General features: G+C 35.6%; 1 protein-coding gene across 2 annotated transcripts in view; it reads right to left on the bottom strand.

The window, feature by feature from the left end:
- FYB1 (FYN binding protein 1) overlaps nt 1–17,013 on the bottom strand; it is a 109,494-nt gene that overhangs the window by 3,959 nt on the left and 88,522 nt on the right. Inside the window, exons 12-16 of one of the 2 annotated variants that reach the window (XM_021696351.1) lie at nt 15,972–16,109; nt 14,486–14,511; nt 11,979–12,045; nt 9,379–9,469; nt 8,224–8,386 (exon numbers count right to left, since the gene is read on the bottom strand). In XM_021696351.1, coding sequence (XP_021552026.1) covers nt 8,224–8,386; nt 9,379–9,469; nt 11,979–12,045; nt 14,486–14,511; nt 15,972–16,109 — 485 coding nt within the window. The remainder of the gene's footprint in view (nt 1–8,223; nt 8,387–9,378; nt 9,470–11,978; nt 12,046–14,485; nt 14,512–15,971; nt 16,110–17,013) is intronic. The other variant, XM_044916938.1, reaches the window with a different exon arrangement.

Below are 17,013 nucleotides of genomic sequence, written 5' to 3'. Positions count from 1 at the left end.
AATTCTATTATATTGAACAGAGTCAAAACTGTTTTCAACTCCCCTTTCAGATCAGCAATCTTGTGATTACTTGGGGGAGTATGCATTCTAAACGGTCTCAAAATAATTCTCACGTTCAGTGTGGAAGGTCTTCCATACTGCTTTTGCCATTTGACAGAGTGTCAACATGTGCACTTTCATCTTTCATGAAACAAGTCATTATTAGAAGAACACATACCAAGCATTCTAGTGATTCCCCTATTAAATAGGAAATAGACCATATTTTATGCAAAAAAGTAAAGTTTATCTTTGCCTCTATTGTGCACAATAATCCTAAGAAAAAATTCAGGCTATTTTTCTTGAGAAAATTTCTGCTGACATTTAATGAATATTACTAATCTTCGGAATCATTAGTTTTGTGTTAGTACCTAAACACTTCTGTATGTTTGAGATTAGTAGCATTCATTGCCTTGTCAATACAGCCTCTAAATTCCTTCAGAGCCAATCTATTGGTCTTGGTCCACTTTAGATCTAATTTTTATTAGACTAAATGTGTAAAAAATTATAAACCAGGAAGCTCATAGGCAAAGATTAATACAAATGATAATAAACTTACTTAAACATACTGATGTTATATTGCCATTGATTTAACATGCAAAAACATTTTTTTAAAAAAGTGGGATCATACAAATGAAACTATAGATTGAAACTTAAGAAAACAAACTTTCCCCTGAAATATTCCAGGGTAAAAAAAACTCCACTGAAATATTTTATCAAGAAATTCACCATTTTTTAATGAAAACTTTTTAAAATCCTATTTGGAAAAGGAAGAATCAAAGTTATCTTTGAATTCCTGTAGTATGGTAATAATGAAGCATGTGTCAAAATGATAAAAGCACAATAATGTAATATTTTTCTCAGACTCTGAAAAATTAGACCTTGTTATACCTTCCTTTTTTATTTCAGTTAAAGCAGTAGCAAAAATTATTAATGTAAGAACATCTAAAAATTAATACCCTTGGTTGCCTTTGATTTCACAGTTCTTTTATTCATTTCATGTTAACAGACTTCTAAAAAATTTAAGGTATGTATCATAATTTAACCTAATTTTTAAAAGGGGATAAGCTCGTCTCTAAGAAATTCAATTCTACGTGTGTCTCTCAAAAGAGAAAAATCTATACAGATAACAAGTTTTTAGAACAAACTGTGGATTTCTTGTCATGGTCCCAATAACTGAAGCCTGTCTTTACCTGCGCTGATGTTTAGAGCTAAAATAAAATGTGAACATTTCTCTATAGACAGTAATAGTCCAAACTTTTTTTGTTTCCATTAGTTAAAATTGGTGGCTCTTCTTTTCTTTTGAATATTTTTTCTTAAAACAAACTGGGAAATAAAAGAATACAATAATAAGTGTTCCCATGAGATATTCATGTTTAAATTAATAATTTAAAAGTAATGACGTAGATGAGTTGAAGCTTTTGACAGTGAAGGAAATCTCTGTGAGCTGTTCAGGCTTTGTAATGTGTCTGAATTAAAATTAGAAGATAAAAAATTAGAGAAATATATAAGAAATTAAAGCTATTGCCAGAGACTGGACTTACTCCAGCATCAATATATTCTTGTTTTTTAAAAAAATCTTCAGAAGATTTAAAGAAATAAAGAACAAAACAAAGAGAATATAAACATCATTTTTGGCAATTAACGGTGTTTATTTTCCTTTGCTTTTAAGTAATCTTTTGAAAACTCATCTATGCTAGAGGCGCCTGGGTGGCTCAGCCTGTTAAATGTCTGCCTTCGGCTCAGGTCATGATCCCAGTGTCCTGGGATCGAGTCCCACATCGGCTTTCCTGCTCAGCAGGGAGCCTGCTTCTCCCTCTCCCTCTCCCTGCTGGTCCCCCTGCTTGTGCTCTCTCTCTCTGTCAAATAAATAAATAAAATCTTAAAAAAAAAAAAAAGAGAAAATTCATCTATGCTAAAATTGTGTAGACCTGGATTAAGTACCGTCTGTAGTAATTAAGCTTAAGTAGTCCTTTACATGACCAAGGTTAATAACTCATGATACACAGCTTAATAGCCTGTCTTCACAAAATTAATTATAAAAAATATATTTTAGATTCTCAAATGCCTATTATATTTCCTCCTGTATCTTGCCTATTCCAGAGCTCTAAGGAATGGCTTTCCCTTTTGTTGGATGCTCTGCTATAGATGTTGCTTTTGTGGATGAGCTACATAAATGTGAATGATGATGAATATTGCTTAAGAAAATGTATCAAGGAGATGCAGTGTGGGATGGTACTGTACTGCTCTATTTTAGTTTCCTGAAATGATGTGATAATTTGGGGCTCATTAGCTATAAAATTACTATTCTATAGCATTTTTACAGTGTTAATGACTTTTTAATACAGCATAGATTTCGCTGTCTAGTACCTTTAAAAATCTCTAAAACCTCATTCTATTAAAAGCATGATTGATTCATGACAGTGTTGAAAAAAGTGACCCACCATGAATTTTTATATTTTATATCATCTCTCCACTATAGTTCCTAGAAATAATTATTTTTGCAGTAGAAAAATGATCTCTTTGCTTCAGTGTTCCATGTACATCCGTCATAAGGCATATTAATGAGAAGTACAAATGAAAGAAGCAAAAAAGTCATCGTGGCTCCATGCCATGTAGAATGGGCACCATGTTTACTGTGGGTGCTGGCCCACCAGGGATTCTCACATGAATTATCATTGAATATGAAATTGAAATTTTTATTTGGAAACTAATATGAAATTATTATTTGGAAACTTCATATTCATACAGCAGGGCACAGAGGCTTGAAACAAGTGTTTTGAAATATGTGGTGGGATAAAGCTAATTCAGAAAGTAACACCCATCCCCCATATGAGCCAGTTCTCAGGACTGATTCACCTTTAAGAAGGGTGTCATGAATACAAAATTATGAAGGAAACACAAAATCGTCTTTCGAAAAATTGAAAATATCTTCATTCTAATATTTTCAAATTTCTTGCTTAATAAAAATGACAACTTTTGTTATTTCTTTATTATTTCATCTGTCATGAGCAAGTCCAGAAATAAAGTTCAATTTACTCAATTTGGCCTCATGCAGGTTAAAAACAATAAAATCATGTTGCACAGATTTACCCACACAAGTGGAACAATGCCTGACTTCAAGGGAACCTGCTCATAATATAACAGAAAGAAAAAAACAAAACACAGTGTAGAAGACTAAATATAAATTATTAGCCTAGTATTATAGAAATGTTCTCTCTCTTTGTCTTCTTTCTCTCTGTCTCTTTCTCCTTCCTAGGGCTTCAAATCAGAGGACTTTTAAAGTTTCTGAATTTAAAAAATTTTCTTCAGTGAGCATATGCTGTTTTAAAATTGAAAACAAAATTATTTAAGCAAAGAAATGATTAATTGGATTTGAGAAAATCCAATCTTTGAAATTCCCTTTCCTTGATGCCTGAAGACAATGAGTACATTTTAATCACAAATAATTCAGTTCATGTTTCCTTCCACACTTATTGTAGAAAATTTTGCTCCAGTGACAGGAGGTGGGGAAACCCACAGCTTATGAGACATCGAGTTGTGGAATACGCTCAAATATTAGAAAGAAATTCTAAACATCTGGGGATGTGCCAGAAATACATAGTTAAGATCTCAACGCCTCTGCGATATGTGTTTTCACAAGCCAGTGGGTGAATTGATCAAATGTGAGAATGCTTGTAATGGTGGCTTGTACTCAACTCCACAATGGGAAGAAATTATTGTTAATGCTTTTGCCTCTAATTTCCTACCATCACAAATTAAGTTTAAGTAAGCTATGCTTGCTTTTCTTTGATGGATTAAGGAATGGAAAGTAAGGAAAATGTTAAGGTTACCATGGTTTTGGACTGCAAATGCCTTTACAGCTAAGCAGATGTAGAAATGAGGAACTGAAACATTTAAAGGCTCCTAAATGATACACAACAAGCAAACCACATCACTAGGACTAAGAAAACTTCTGTCTTCTAACAAGTTAAACTATTCTGCAGACTTCTTCCTGTGCGTGTCTATATGTCAGACTTTCATCTGGTTCTCCAACTGCAATTTCCAAATTCTTACATTCAATTCAGTAAGCCCTGAAAAAGGTGCCAAGCACCGCAGGATGTATCGGCAACACAATGTTGAGAACATTTCCGTGAAGTTACTCTCAAGCTCAGAGTCTAATACGAGTAATAGATTGATAAAATAGGAAGGACAATTACAGGGACAAAAGCAGTAGCATGGTGGGGCCGGGGAGAGAGAAATTGTGATGGGTGACTGAGGAGTAAGGAGTGGGTGTGCTTCCAATTTTAGATGACAACTGGATTGTTTTTAGTAGACAATTATGGGCACTGGACGTAGAATAAAACGGCATAGAAGGATGAAATAGCATAATTTATTCAGGGAATGACAAGTCAGTAGTATATATTTTTGGAGTGGCAGTTGCAGATGGGAAATAGTAGATGGGGTTGAGGCTAGATCTACAGGGTTTTATGTACTAGCGTAGAGATGCTATTTGTTTTTTTAAAAAATGGTATTTGAGTAACAGTGTGGCAGGTGGATTGGCTGAGAGTAAGGGTAAGGTAGACATATCATTTGAAAGGCTATTGCAATAATCTAGATGAGAGAGGGTTAAATCTACACAACAATTCTCCCAAATCCTATAGAAGTCACATGAGCGATGGATCAGAGATTAGGGAAATTAAGAATGCCAAGGATCCAGTTCAAGGAAGGAATAAGCAGGAGGTTTAGAAAAGTTAAGAAAAGCAGGAGATTTGGCAAAATAAAAGTGAAATTAAGCAGATATGATCATTATATTTTGGAATAAAGCTTAACATGAAAGGCAACAGCAGATGCTCTGGGTGGCCTTCCCATAGACCTTCCCCCACCACCATGTCAGTGCCTTTTGGCTCACCCAACTTCCAAAGGACAGCACTAAGCAATTTTTTAAAAAGATTTTATTTATTTATTTGAGAGAGAGAATGAGATAGAGAGAGAGCATGAGAGGGAGGAGGGTCAGAGGGAGAAGCAGACGCCCCGCCGAGCGGGGAGCCCGATGCGGGACTCGATCCCGGGACTCCAGGATCATGACCTGAGCCGAAGGCAGTCGCTTAACCAACTGAGCCACCCGGGCGCCCAGCAATTTTTTTTTTTTTTTTAACTGATCACTTTTCTCTGGCTTCCAGAGCTCTTTGTCAGCTTGCTTGGTATCCCGAATGGCTCACCACCTGCCAAGGAGGAGGCTTCAACTCCACATGGACAGGAGTTGATGTATCAATACCCCAATTTGTTTCCCATTGGCTGTGATAACACTGCCTCTCTGAGTTCTCAACGGGTATAAGCTCCAATTATCTAAGTGGCAACTTTTTCCATTACAAGGTTTTATTGACTGCCTTTCCTTTCCTGTCTCCTTTTCCACTTGCTCATAAGTGATTCCCAGAATCACCCCTAAATGGAGAAGCTAAGACGAAGTCCAGAGTCCAAAGAAAGTCTTTAAATAAACATCAGGTATACAAGCACTACTGATAGAATCATCAGGTTTCCATTCTGTTTGAGATGGACCCCAAACCACCTAAGACTTGAATTAGTTATCAGTGAGCTTGGGACTTGTAAAGTGCATTGGTACTGTGCCAGAAAAAAACCGATAAAAGTTACATGGAGCCATTGCTTGTGATCTATCAGCATTTCACATAATGTTCGCCCTTCTCATTTTTAACCGGTGATAGATTCTAAGAGGGCAGGAGCCCTCCAGTATTCATAACGGTATTCAGAATTGTTGATGTCCAAATAGGAAATGATAGCAGATTACAGAATCATCCCTGAGTAATTACTGTTTTTCTCATTCTTAAGGTCTACTGGCTCCTAGAAAGATAAGGGTCTCCTCCAAATTTCCGTTTCTGGTGCTGCATCCTCCTGCTCATCTATCTCCATACAATTTAATTCCAGTGTAGTTAACGTGCAGTGTTATATTAGTTCCAGGAGTAAAATATAATGAGTGAGCACTCCCATCGATCACCCAGCAGTTGATGGATCACCCAATGTTGATGAAGCCATTTATACCCTTGTTACTTAAGAGTATGTTCCATGGGCCAGCAGCATCCATCCCCTGGTGGCTCGGTAAAACGCGGAATGTTACACCTCACCTCAGACCTACTGAATTAGAATTAGCATTTTTGATGAGATCCCCATGCGATGGGTGTTGAGGAGCATGGCTTTAGATGGGCTTTGTTGTGAAAGACAAGAATCTCAGGACAGCAGGGCAAGATGGGTCTGAAGCTTGTGCGCCGGAGAAAGGGCCACAGGACAAGGGTACTAGGGAATTCTCTCTTGTAAAAAATGTAATATAATTTGGAACGTGGAGGAAAGAAAACAGGTTCATTTAGGCTCATCACCTCAGTCAGCCTCTATTAGCAGCGTAGCTTAGTTTCTCTTATTTACATAATTTTTTAACCTGGCTGTAAATCTAATCCCACATTAAGCAGGCTTCGTATTTCTCTTACTATTGTGTCGTGAGAATTCCCTCACATTATTATCATAGTCATCGTGTAAATATTCAATCTGGTATAATAATCATAACCTATTTAACACTTTCTGAATTTTTAAACTTTTTAATATTTTTTTTTTTAAAGATTTTATTTATTTGACAGAGAGAGACACAGCGAGAGAGGGAACACAAGCAGGAGGGAGTAGGAGAGGGAGAAGCAGGCTCCCCGACGAGCAGGGAGCCCGATGTGGGACTCGATCCCAGGACCCTGGGATCACGACCTGAGCCGAAGGCAGATGCTTAACCGACTGAGCCACCCAGGCGCCCCAAACTTTTTAATATTTTTGATGACCTTTTAACGCATAGAGTTTTTCTGCATGTAAAGCTATTCCTTGGGGTACATCCTCACAAATGCTAGTCTGAATGAGGGCTTTCTTCGTCTCCTGGAGCACTGTTTACACATTATCTCCAGTGACCTTTGAGTCTTAATACTACACTACCCGTGTCTTTTATCCTTTGTACCCACATTTCATTTTCTCCTTTTAAAAGCCAACCACACCTCCTCCATGATAACTTTAGATCCATTTCCCCAACCTTGAGTCACCGGTTTTATTCTTAAAACTCCCATTTCAGTTCCTGTCCCTGAGTCACCTTCCTGTCATTAAAATTCGACTCAGAGTTCATGTTTTCCACACAGACTAACCAAGCTGATGGGGGCAGCCACACTGACTCTTTGCTTTTAAATATAGGACACATAATTTTGAATGGCTCTTCCCTGGACTTTAAATAAAATAAGCTTCTTTTTAAAATTTGACAAGAACATTTCCATCTGTCGGTTTTAATAGCCGATAAAGTCAAAGAAGACAGGGACTCTCTTGTATTCATGTGGAATACGATGCTGTATGAAGGCGTGCACTTGTGATCAGTGCTGGGTGATGTATGGGAGTGCTCACTCATTATAGTTTACTCCTGGAACTAATGTAACACTGCACGTTAACTACACTGGAATTAAATTGAAATTAAATTAAATTAAAAAATAAATACAGGAAGCATAATTTTGAATTACTCTTCCCTGGACTTTCAGTGAAATAAGCTCCCTTTTCAAATGTCACAAAAACATTTCCCTCCATCAGTTTCAATAGCCCATAAAGTGGAAAGAAGACAAGGGACTCTCTTATATTCATTTGGAATACTATGTCGTATGAAGTGTGTCCAAACAGGAAATGAAAACAAGTAAGTGTGCAAGGTAGGGAGACTGGAAATTCTAGATGTGCCATGTGCTATATGATTTCAAAACCAGGCCAGAACAAGAGCCACTCACTCCTTCAGCACACCGCTTCTCACTCTCGTGTACCTGAGAATAAGCTAGGGAAGGAGTGACGATCCCAGATTCCATCTGACTCCCCAGAACTCATAGTGGATCAAGGGCGGATCCAGGCAACCGTGATTTTAATACACAAAGGGTTTTCTGATGCTGGTGGTCTGTGGGGCCGCATTTGAGAAGTACTAATTTGGTATTACCTTGGCACCACAGTGCCAAATACAGCAGGTGGGAAATGAAAAAGGATTCAAATAAAATACATCAATTTCAACACAGCAAGATCTCTAGTTTCTTAATGTATTCCACAATTCATAAAGCACAGACAAAATGAAGTTAATGATCAGGAAAACATGTTTGATTATTAAATCCTGGAGTGCTGTATCGATGAAAGTAAGCAGTGACTTACATTTTCCTTCCTCATTTCTGCAAAGAACTTTCGTATCATCAGTGCTTTGTATAACTTCAAGAGATTCACCAGGCTTCACCTGCAGATCTCTGGTGCCCCACCTTTTAGAAGTTAAGGAGGGTGCAACTTTGGTCGAATACAGGACTCTAATTTCACCATCATACTGGAAAAAAATAAAGAAAAACATTTATATTATTGATTGATGTGTATTATTAAACTAATCCATTTATTGACAGATGTACTAAGAAAGCCTTTGCTAAATAAATAGTTCCTTGTTTTAAAAAAAAAATGTAAAAACATTAAAGAAAAATTTTTGAGGGAAAACCACGCATAATCTCACCAACCTAATATAATCACTATTTTTAAAATTAAAAACATCTTTTAGGTTAAAGGTGTACATGTGTTGATTTGATGTACTCATATATTACAAAATGATTACCATCATATCTTTAGCTAACACCTCTAACACCTCACATAATTTCCACTTCTTTTTTGTGGTGAGAACATTTAAGATTTACTCTCTTTACAACTTTCAAGTATATAATACAGTATTGTTAAGGATAATGACCATGCTGTACATTAGACCCCTAAAGCTTATTCATCTTATAACTGAAAGTTTGTACCTCTGACTAACATCTCCTCCATGTACCCCACCCCAGCCTCTGGTAACTATCATTTTACTTTGTTTCTGTGAGTTTGGCTTTTTTAAGTGATATTATAGAATATTCATCTTCCCCTGTTTGACTTACTTCACTCAGCAGTGACCCTTACGGGCCATCCATGTTGTCACAAATGGCAGGATTTCCTTCTTTTTCGTGGCTGAATAATATTCCAGTGTATGTATATGTATTTGTGTGTGTGTGTATATACATATAATCGTTTTTATCCATTCTATTTTTATATTATCTTATTATTAAAGTTCAAAGAACAGCTGAATTTAAATGATTATTGCAGTATATGTATTGTGCATGTATGAGAGTTTGCTTAATTTGTTAAAGGAATAAATTCAAATGTAAAGAAAATTATATAGAAAATAAAGGAGTTAGGATGGATAACTGATACTGATAATTACACTTTTAATACGTGCATTTTGGTACTTAAAAATCATTGGTTTTTTCATTACGCTTTGAACTTTGATATCTAAATATGACATACTTTAAACTTTTTCCTGAAGTCTTTCTCTTCTTTTTCCTGCTTTTTTAGCTTCTTGGGGTCTTTTTCTTCTGTCTTAGCCTTGGCTCCTTGACTAAGATGGCAGAACACACATAAAACAACATTTAGCTTAGTTTAAAAAGAACAGCATACAATAGAGACTTCATCCATAACATTACAATTTTGTTAAATTTTGTTTTTAATTAATTCCTTTTCTTAGAAATCTAGTACATTCATTGTAATAAGTGATAATATTTCATAACACAAAAGAGATTTTTCAAAATAATACAGATTATGGTTAAAATGGAAGTGATTATCTATTATGGTGAACCATATAAAATTACTGAGGTATATAGTGTGAATGTGGTTACGTATCAGAGGTTTCATATGATTCAACCCACCTATTGTCGAACTCTCTGTATTTTTTCAAACCTTCCTAGATAATTAAGTGGCTTGGCCAATATCATAGAAAAGGCTTTATGAAAAAGAACATTTTTTTAAAAATTGATTTTTATGGCTTGAAAAGTTTATCTATTTGTCAGGTTTTCATATCTACTTAAAATGGAGCCAGAGTAACTTTTTATCTCATAGATACCAACTAGACTGATGCGAATTGTCATAAGAATAAGCCTATGATAGTGATTCTTCAGCCCAGCCACATACAGGATCATCTGGGAAGTTTTAAAAAAGTACCAATGCCTTTGTCTAATTCCTAGAAATTCTAATTAAATTAAACACATTCTAATTAATTAGACTGAGTGGGGTCTAGATACTGACATATATTTTAAAGCTCCCCAGGTAATACTAATTTGCAACCAAGGCTGAGGAACATTTGCTAGGGTTCACTGTGGATGTTAGGGAAAGGCTGGGAATCTCTGAAGGAGGGAATTTTAAAAATCAGAATTTTTGTGAATAATGAAAAGTTCTAAACACTGATTTTAATTTTTATCTAGATTACCTACAATAAAGTTTTGTTTGTAACTGATATATTTAAAATGTTTGATTCCTAAGCTTTGAATCTTAGAATTTAGTTCATTTACTGTGAAATGAATTAGCACAGTGTCCTGCCTTGGGTTCTGCATCCTGCCTCAGTATCTGCTTTGTTACGGTGCGCTGGTCAGTAGTGGATTTGCAGTCCCAAATTAGCACTTTGGAACGATCAGGATATACATGCATGTTAAAAATGGCCCATGAGCTCCCTTTGAAAATAACTTATTGAAGTTTAGTTTTAGTTTAAAATAGAATATTACGTTAGAGAACATAAAATAGTCTTAAACTCTGAAAATAAGCAGCAGCAAAGAAAATGGTACATATCACATAAAGTTTAATCAGCCGGGGTTTATTCTACTTGAAGAAAAGGTCCAGTGTGTAACTGGGTTCCTAGAGAGCTGTTTAATGGAAAGTGGTGACATTTTTACAGTAATATAAAACAGAAAAATGCATTAAAAAATGTCAGGGATAGAAGTGACTTCCCAATGGTGAGGAATTTTCAAACCTAACATATTACTGAAGATTAGATTTTCTTTTCAGAAAAAAGAAGGATTCTCTTTTCATCTTTCTTGTTTGTTGTGCCTATAGAACTTGATCCTGGCATAGAAATGATAGCATATTCTCTCTTCAGTTTCTTTGATCTTGATACTTTCTCTTGTTCAGTAAAATTAACTTAACAGTGTTGGTAAAAAATAAATACTAAATAAATAAACACTCATGCATTTTTGCAGTATTGCTCAGAAGACGTTGCATATTGTCTCCCATTTGGGTCACTTTCAACCTTTAACTAATCAAGCTCAAGATCTTTTTATTCACCTTTTTTCCTGAGAAAGCTACAGAGGTATTCTTGCTTTTATACACCGTATGTATCAGCTCATCTCACATGTTTATTGGAATATAAAAAAGCATCTTACCATGTTATTTTCTATTTCAAAAGAGGTTTCAAATGGTACTCCTTTTGTACTAACTGATCTTAACATTTTTTCATACAGTTTTATCCTAAAATTAAATTGAAACCTTAGGTGAGCTGAAGAATGTCACTATTCACCCCTAACTTTTTTTTTTTAATTTGAATGGAACCTTTGAGAATCTGATGCTTTTGTGAAAAAGAGATATAGCAAAGTCCTTTGAAAACACAAATCATCTTTTTTTTTTTTTCCCCACTAAAGGAAAAAATCTTGTGGAGGACAGAAGAGATTTGAAGAAGGTAGGTGAGGGGTGAGATATAAACTAAGAAGTGTGTTCAAGACAAAAAAGCTTTTGGGAAAAGGGTAAAAATAAAGGGAGGAGATGAATCAGTGAGATCAGTTGTGATCAGACTCTCAAATATTTTCCCAGTGAATGAGTACATGAAGGAATAAATGAATGTAGACATCAGTGAGTCACCAGGCAGAGAATAATCAGGAGCAAAATACCCTGGGGAGGGGGGAGCGGAGGAGAGGGATCAGGGCCTTCCACCCACAAACCTAGCAGAAACTTTAGAGCTGAGATCAGAGAGAGGACAGAGTAAACAGGATCAAACACAGTAGATGTACATGCCTTTGGGGTTTTATTCTAGTTGAATTTTCTTAAGCAGTCGGATTTTCATCTCAAAATGAGAACATTTTACTTACCTCAGCTCTGCTGGTGGAGCAGGGAAATCAGAGGCATCCACATCATCATAAACTTCATCTCCCCTGTCTAACAAAAGGCAAAATATCAAATGTTGAAACACTTTTAGTTTGAATTTTGATATGAGCATCCGATGACGTTTTTAATATAAAGACTGTTTTGAGGACAACAAAATCAGTTTTCCTGGGGTCTCTATACATTTCTCCTGGAAGCGTTGTCTGTTCCTTGAAGGGGAGAGGTTTTTCTCTCCTTGGATATCTCTGCTAAATTTCCCTCAAAAAAAAAAAAAAAAAACAAAAAAAAAACAAAACCCAGAGACCGTGACTGTAACTAGCATTATCAGGATAAATCTCCCCAAACAGTCACTGAGATTATTTGCAGATCCACGCATGTGATGAATGGCAGGATTAGTAGATTGCTGACAAACAAATCAACATTACTGACCATTGGCAATAGGCAGTAGAGATTGATTCTTAGGGGATTTGGGATGCTATGATAATATACATTATTTATATGTCTGTGTCTTTGTCTATGTCTGTCTGTCTGTCTATCTATCTATCTATCTATCTATCCATCTATCTATCTATCTATCTATCTTTCTACCTATCATTCTTTTAGTCACTGATCTGTCCCTCACTGATTTTTAACTTATAGTAGTATTAGGTGTGGTACCACCTTAAAATGGAAAGAATATTCCTATTAATAAGACATGTCTGGTCCATACCAGCAGGTATTGAAAACCAGTGTTGGTGGGAAAGTGGCCATGCCCTTAACTGGGTCAATGGCTTTTCTAATCTGTAGATACTTTTCTTTCATCTAGACCTCTTGTTAATAAAGTCAGGAGGATTGCGCCCTCTCTGCACCTATTAAGTTGCTCCACAGCAAATTAAGCTGAAGAGATGAGCTGAAGAGAGTACAAATGTTTTAAGGAACGATTATCATAGAAAGTTTAGATGCTCTCTGTTAGCGGCAAAGATTTAATTTCCTTTAAGAATTCCTCTCTCTCTCTGTATATATGTATAGAGTACATATATATACTATATATATTTTTAAAGATTTTATTTTTATTTGACAGAGAGAGACACAGCGAGAGAGGGAACACAAGCAGGGGGAATAGAAGAGCGAGAAGCAGGCTTCCCGCCGAGCAGGGAGCCCGATGCGGGGCTCGATCCCAGGACCCTGGGATCATGACCTGAGCCGAAGGCAGATGCTTAACGACTGAGCCACCCAGGCGCCCCACATATACTGTATTTATATTACATACATACGTGTCTGTGTGTGTGCATTCTCCTCCCACTCAGGTAATTAATTTCACAGCTATGTGAAGAATCCATAATTAATATTATAAAAAATATGACATATCATTGGTTTCCAGAATGGGAAAAATTACTATTCCATACACATGTACTTAAAACACACTTGAGAACAAACCAAAATTAAAACAAAAAAACCCAATTTTTTTTTACTTAACTGATCACATTTGTTTCACTTTATACTTACCCTCTGTGGAGCTAAATTTCTTGAATACTTTTTGAAAATTATAGATTAAGATATAAACTCATCATCAGTTATTGATTAATTTGAATTAGTGCCTTATGTATTTTCAAACTGATAACTGAAAACAAGATCAGATAAACAGTCTGGAAGAATAGATTATCTGTGTGTTTAGTTTTCTCTTTCAACTTATTTATAAATCCAGACAAACTTTTTGAAAACCTCTGAATATTCCTGTGAGACATTTTATTTTGTTCAAAGTCAGTTTAAGAAGAATCTTTGAAAGGTCTATTTCAGCAGGGATAAAAAAAAATAAGCTGATCAAAATTGTTCGAAGAAGAAACGGTTTCACATTTAGCAGTGGAAAGTTTTCCAAAAACAATATAAATTAAACATTTAAAAAAATCAAAGAAATTTAGATTTAGAAGGGACTTGGTGTCATATAATTTGGTACATTTTTAGAAATCCTTATGCATAAGCCCAATATATCAGGCTTGACTGAATTGGGGTAGAGGAGACATGAGAAATATTGGTGTCCATCCCTGTCCACTCCTTCCTTTCTCCATAGTGACCCCTATGATGGGGTGAACATTTTAAAAACCATCAATATTAGGGACACTGGGTGGCTCAGTCCAGTAAGCGTCTGCTTTCTGCTCAGGTCATGATCCCAGGGTCCTGGGATCGAGTCCGGCATTGGGCTCCCTGCTCCGTGGGAAGCCTGCTTCTCCCTCTCCCTCTGCCTACAGCTCTCCCTGCTTGTGCTCTCTCTCTCTCTCTGACAAATGAATAAATAAAATCTTTAAAAACCATCAATATTAAAAATTTTCCTGTTCCCACTATTTAACTGTTGAGAAGCTGTGGCCCCCCCAAGGAGAAGTTGCTTGACAAGGTTACACAAGTTACTATTTTCAGAGTCAGGACTTCAGTCCAGATACCATGACTATATCCAATGCTTTCCCACTACCCCATCGCAAGAAATGAGATGTAAAATATATAATCAGTTTTTATTACTTACCTGATTGTTTAGGAGGAGAAGGGAAACTAGAAAGAAAATGAGAACACAATTATAATCAGACCAATATAAACACAGAAATTGAGCCCTTTTATTTAGGAGAGACATGAAGAAGTAAGCCTGGAGGCTTGTGAAGGCTAATTCTGTTGATGGTCATTCCTTTCTCATCTCCATTTCTCCACTGAACCTCAGTTTCTGCCCATCAATCTGGAATTTCGCAAGACTTTTTTTTTTTTTTTGAACTCCAATGGTGGCCAAAAAAGTCAAAAGTCAAGGCACTCAGTGGTTTATTTTGCCCATAGCCATTGGACCAATATTTTCAGATTTGTTCTATGAGGTTTGGGCATATTATCAAATCAGAGTAAATTAAATGCACTCAGTGTTTTGAAGTCATTTTGGCATAGCTCAGGTCAAAACTTTTTATTTGACTTAAAGAGTAGAAATAGAGGGCTGAAATGAACAAAGGTCATAGGATTCTTTGTATGACCATGTTTTCCCAAACAGGAGAATGGTGAATAAGAGAGGAATATCCACTGAAACTGGGGAGGGAGAGCTTATTAATATAAGTGATCTGAAATCAGGATTGGGTGGCATTTAGTTGCAACAGAAAAGGACCTTTGCTTTTATTACTTTCTGAACTTCAAGCACACACACAAGCACACATCACTAGAAGAATGGTGCACAGTTACGCTAAAGTGTGAGAGGTCATTAGTTCAAATGATTGAAAATCAAAATTAGGAGGTGTGCAATTGGAACAGGAAAAATAATCTCTGCCTTTATTTCTAAGTAAGGTCTGCATTTGAATAATGGTGCATCAAGAGAGGATTTGTTAAAAAAAAAAGAGGATTTGTTATGTTTACTTACAATTTTGAGTGTCTTGCTTACTAAGTGTTGGTTTTAGGTCTCACAAAAGACTTAAAATGAGGAATTCTATGTGGAATTAACATTTTATAAAGACTTTAGTGAAGGATGAGAATCTACTGAGTTACAAAGACTTTAAATACTGTATTTAGAGAAAAGAAATTGCAAATTGTGTCCTTTATTTCTGGCAAGCTAATTTTTTAAAAGAGAATGTGCATTTTGAAGGGTAGTCACTATAAAATATTATATAATAAAATGTGGCATTGGAATTGTGAGCTTTTAGATATGATGTTGCAGTGAAAAAAAGTTCTACTAAATGAAGTGTGTATGAGTATGTAAAGGGGTGTGTGTGTGTGTGCATGCGTGTGTTCTCTGTGCATGTTTGTAGGAAAGGTAAAATATATCTTTGAACCATATGACAATTTTTGAATATTTTGTGTTCCTCTTATGTAAATGCATGAGTGTAAGGGTGACACCATAAATGAGGCTAAGATGACTAATGGAAAATAATGTTGAAGTGACTTAAGCCTGTCAGAATTTGGTTATTGGTTATAAAATATTAGTAGCACTTGATTAAATTATTATTAGTGTAGTTATTGTGCACTGAATTTGGTTGGTTGACTCTTACGATGAACCTTCATTATTGTCTGACTCAGGGACTTTAGGTTTCTCTCGTATACTTTTCCTTTTGTCATCTTTTCCCTTTAACATCTTCAAAATCCCCCAGGACCACGAATTACTCTTCTCTTCAACCTGTAGTGTGGAGCTTAGGAGCATGCAGGCATTGAACAGAATGGAATCATTGGTGGAATGTGAAGACGTTTGGTGGACATTCAGATTTTTTATAATTTTACTGCATTGATCATTCAGGCAGCAAGTTACTCATTGTATTCAACGAGATGATGCTTTTATGTTTATAGGCCATGGTCTTTGAATACTGCTGCTACTAGGTAAGTAGTAGGTGAGTTATTTTTTCTATTTAGTGAAATTTCTCTTGGTTTTAAAATAGCAAGCTAAGTCAAAATTAAGTTTTAAACATCAATTTTGCATTATTTTATGTTTAAAATATGTGACAGATCTTAAGTACATGACAGATCTTAAATTTTAAAATACGTCATTACAAAAGTTTAAAAACCAGAGAATTAAGCATTCAATACTGTTTTTTAAAAATTTTTATTTTTAAATTTAAATTCAATTAATTAACATGTAGTGTATTATCAGTTTCAGAGGTAGAGTTCAGTGATTCATGAGTTGTATATTAACAGCCAGTGCTCATTACATCACATGCCCTCCTTAATGCCTGTCACCCAGTTACCCCAGCCTCCCTCATACTGGTTTTGCCAAAAATAGCATATGGTTTCATTTTATTTGGATTGTCTAAAACTATGATTATTATACAGAGGATAGCCATGCAACTGATAAACTCTCCAGAGGTTATTGATTGATAAATAAATGATTGGGAAAAGTTTGAAAAAAAATCTGTAACAGATAATTCTTTTTCATTTCACTTCTTTTGACAAAGTTGTTGAGGTTCTTCCAAATAATATACCGCTTCACTTGAAGTGTGGCACAATTATACTTTCTGACTTACTTCTGCTATTAATTAAACATTCAAATCGTTACTGGTGTTGTAATAAAGAGCACGATTTTTTGCTTTTTATTCTAACCAA

This window comes from Neomonachus schauinslandi, chromosome 7 (genome assembly GCF_002201575.2).
Source record: "Neomonachus schauinslandi chromosome 7, ASM220157v2, whole genome shotgun sequence".
Lineage (NCBI taxonomy): Eukaryota > Metazoa > Chordata > Mammalia > Carnivora > Phocidae > Neomonachus > Neomonachus schauinslandi.
Note: the sequence above shows the minus strand (reverse complement) of the source record. Positions and strands in the feature narration are given on the sequence as shown.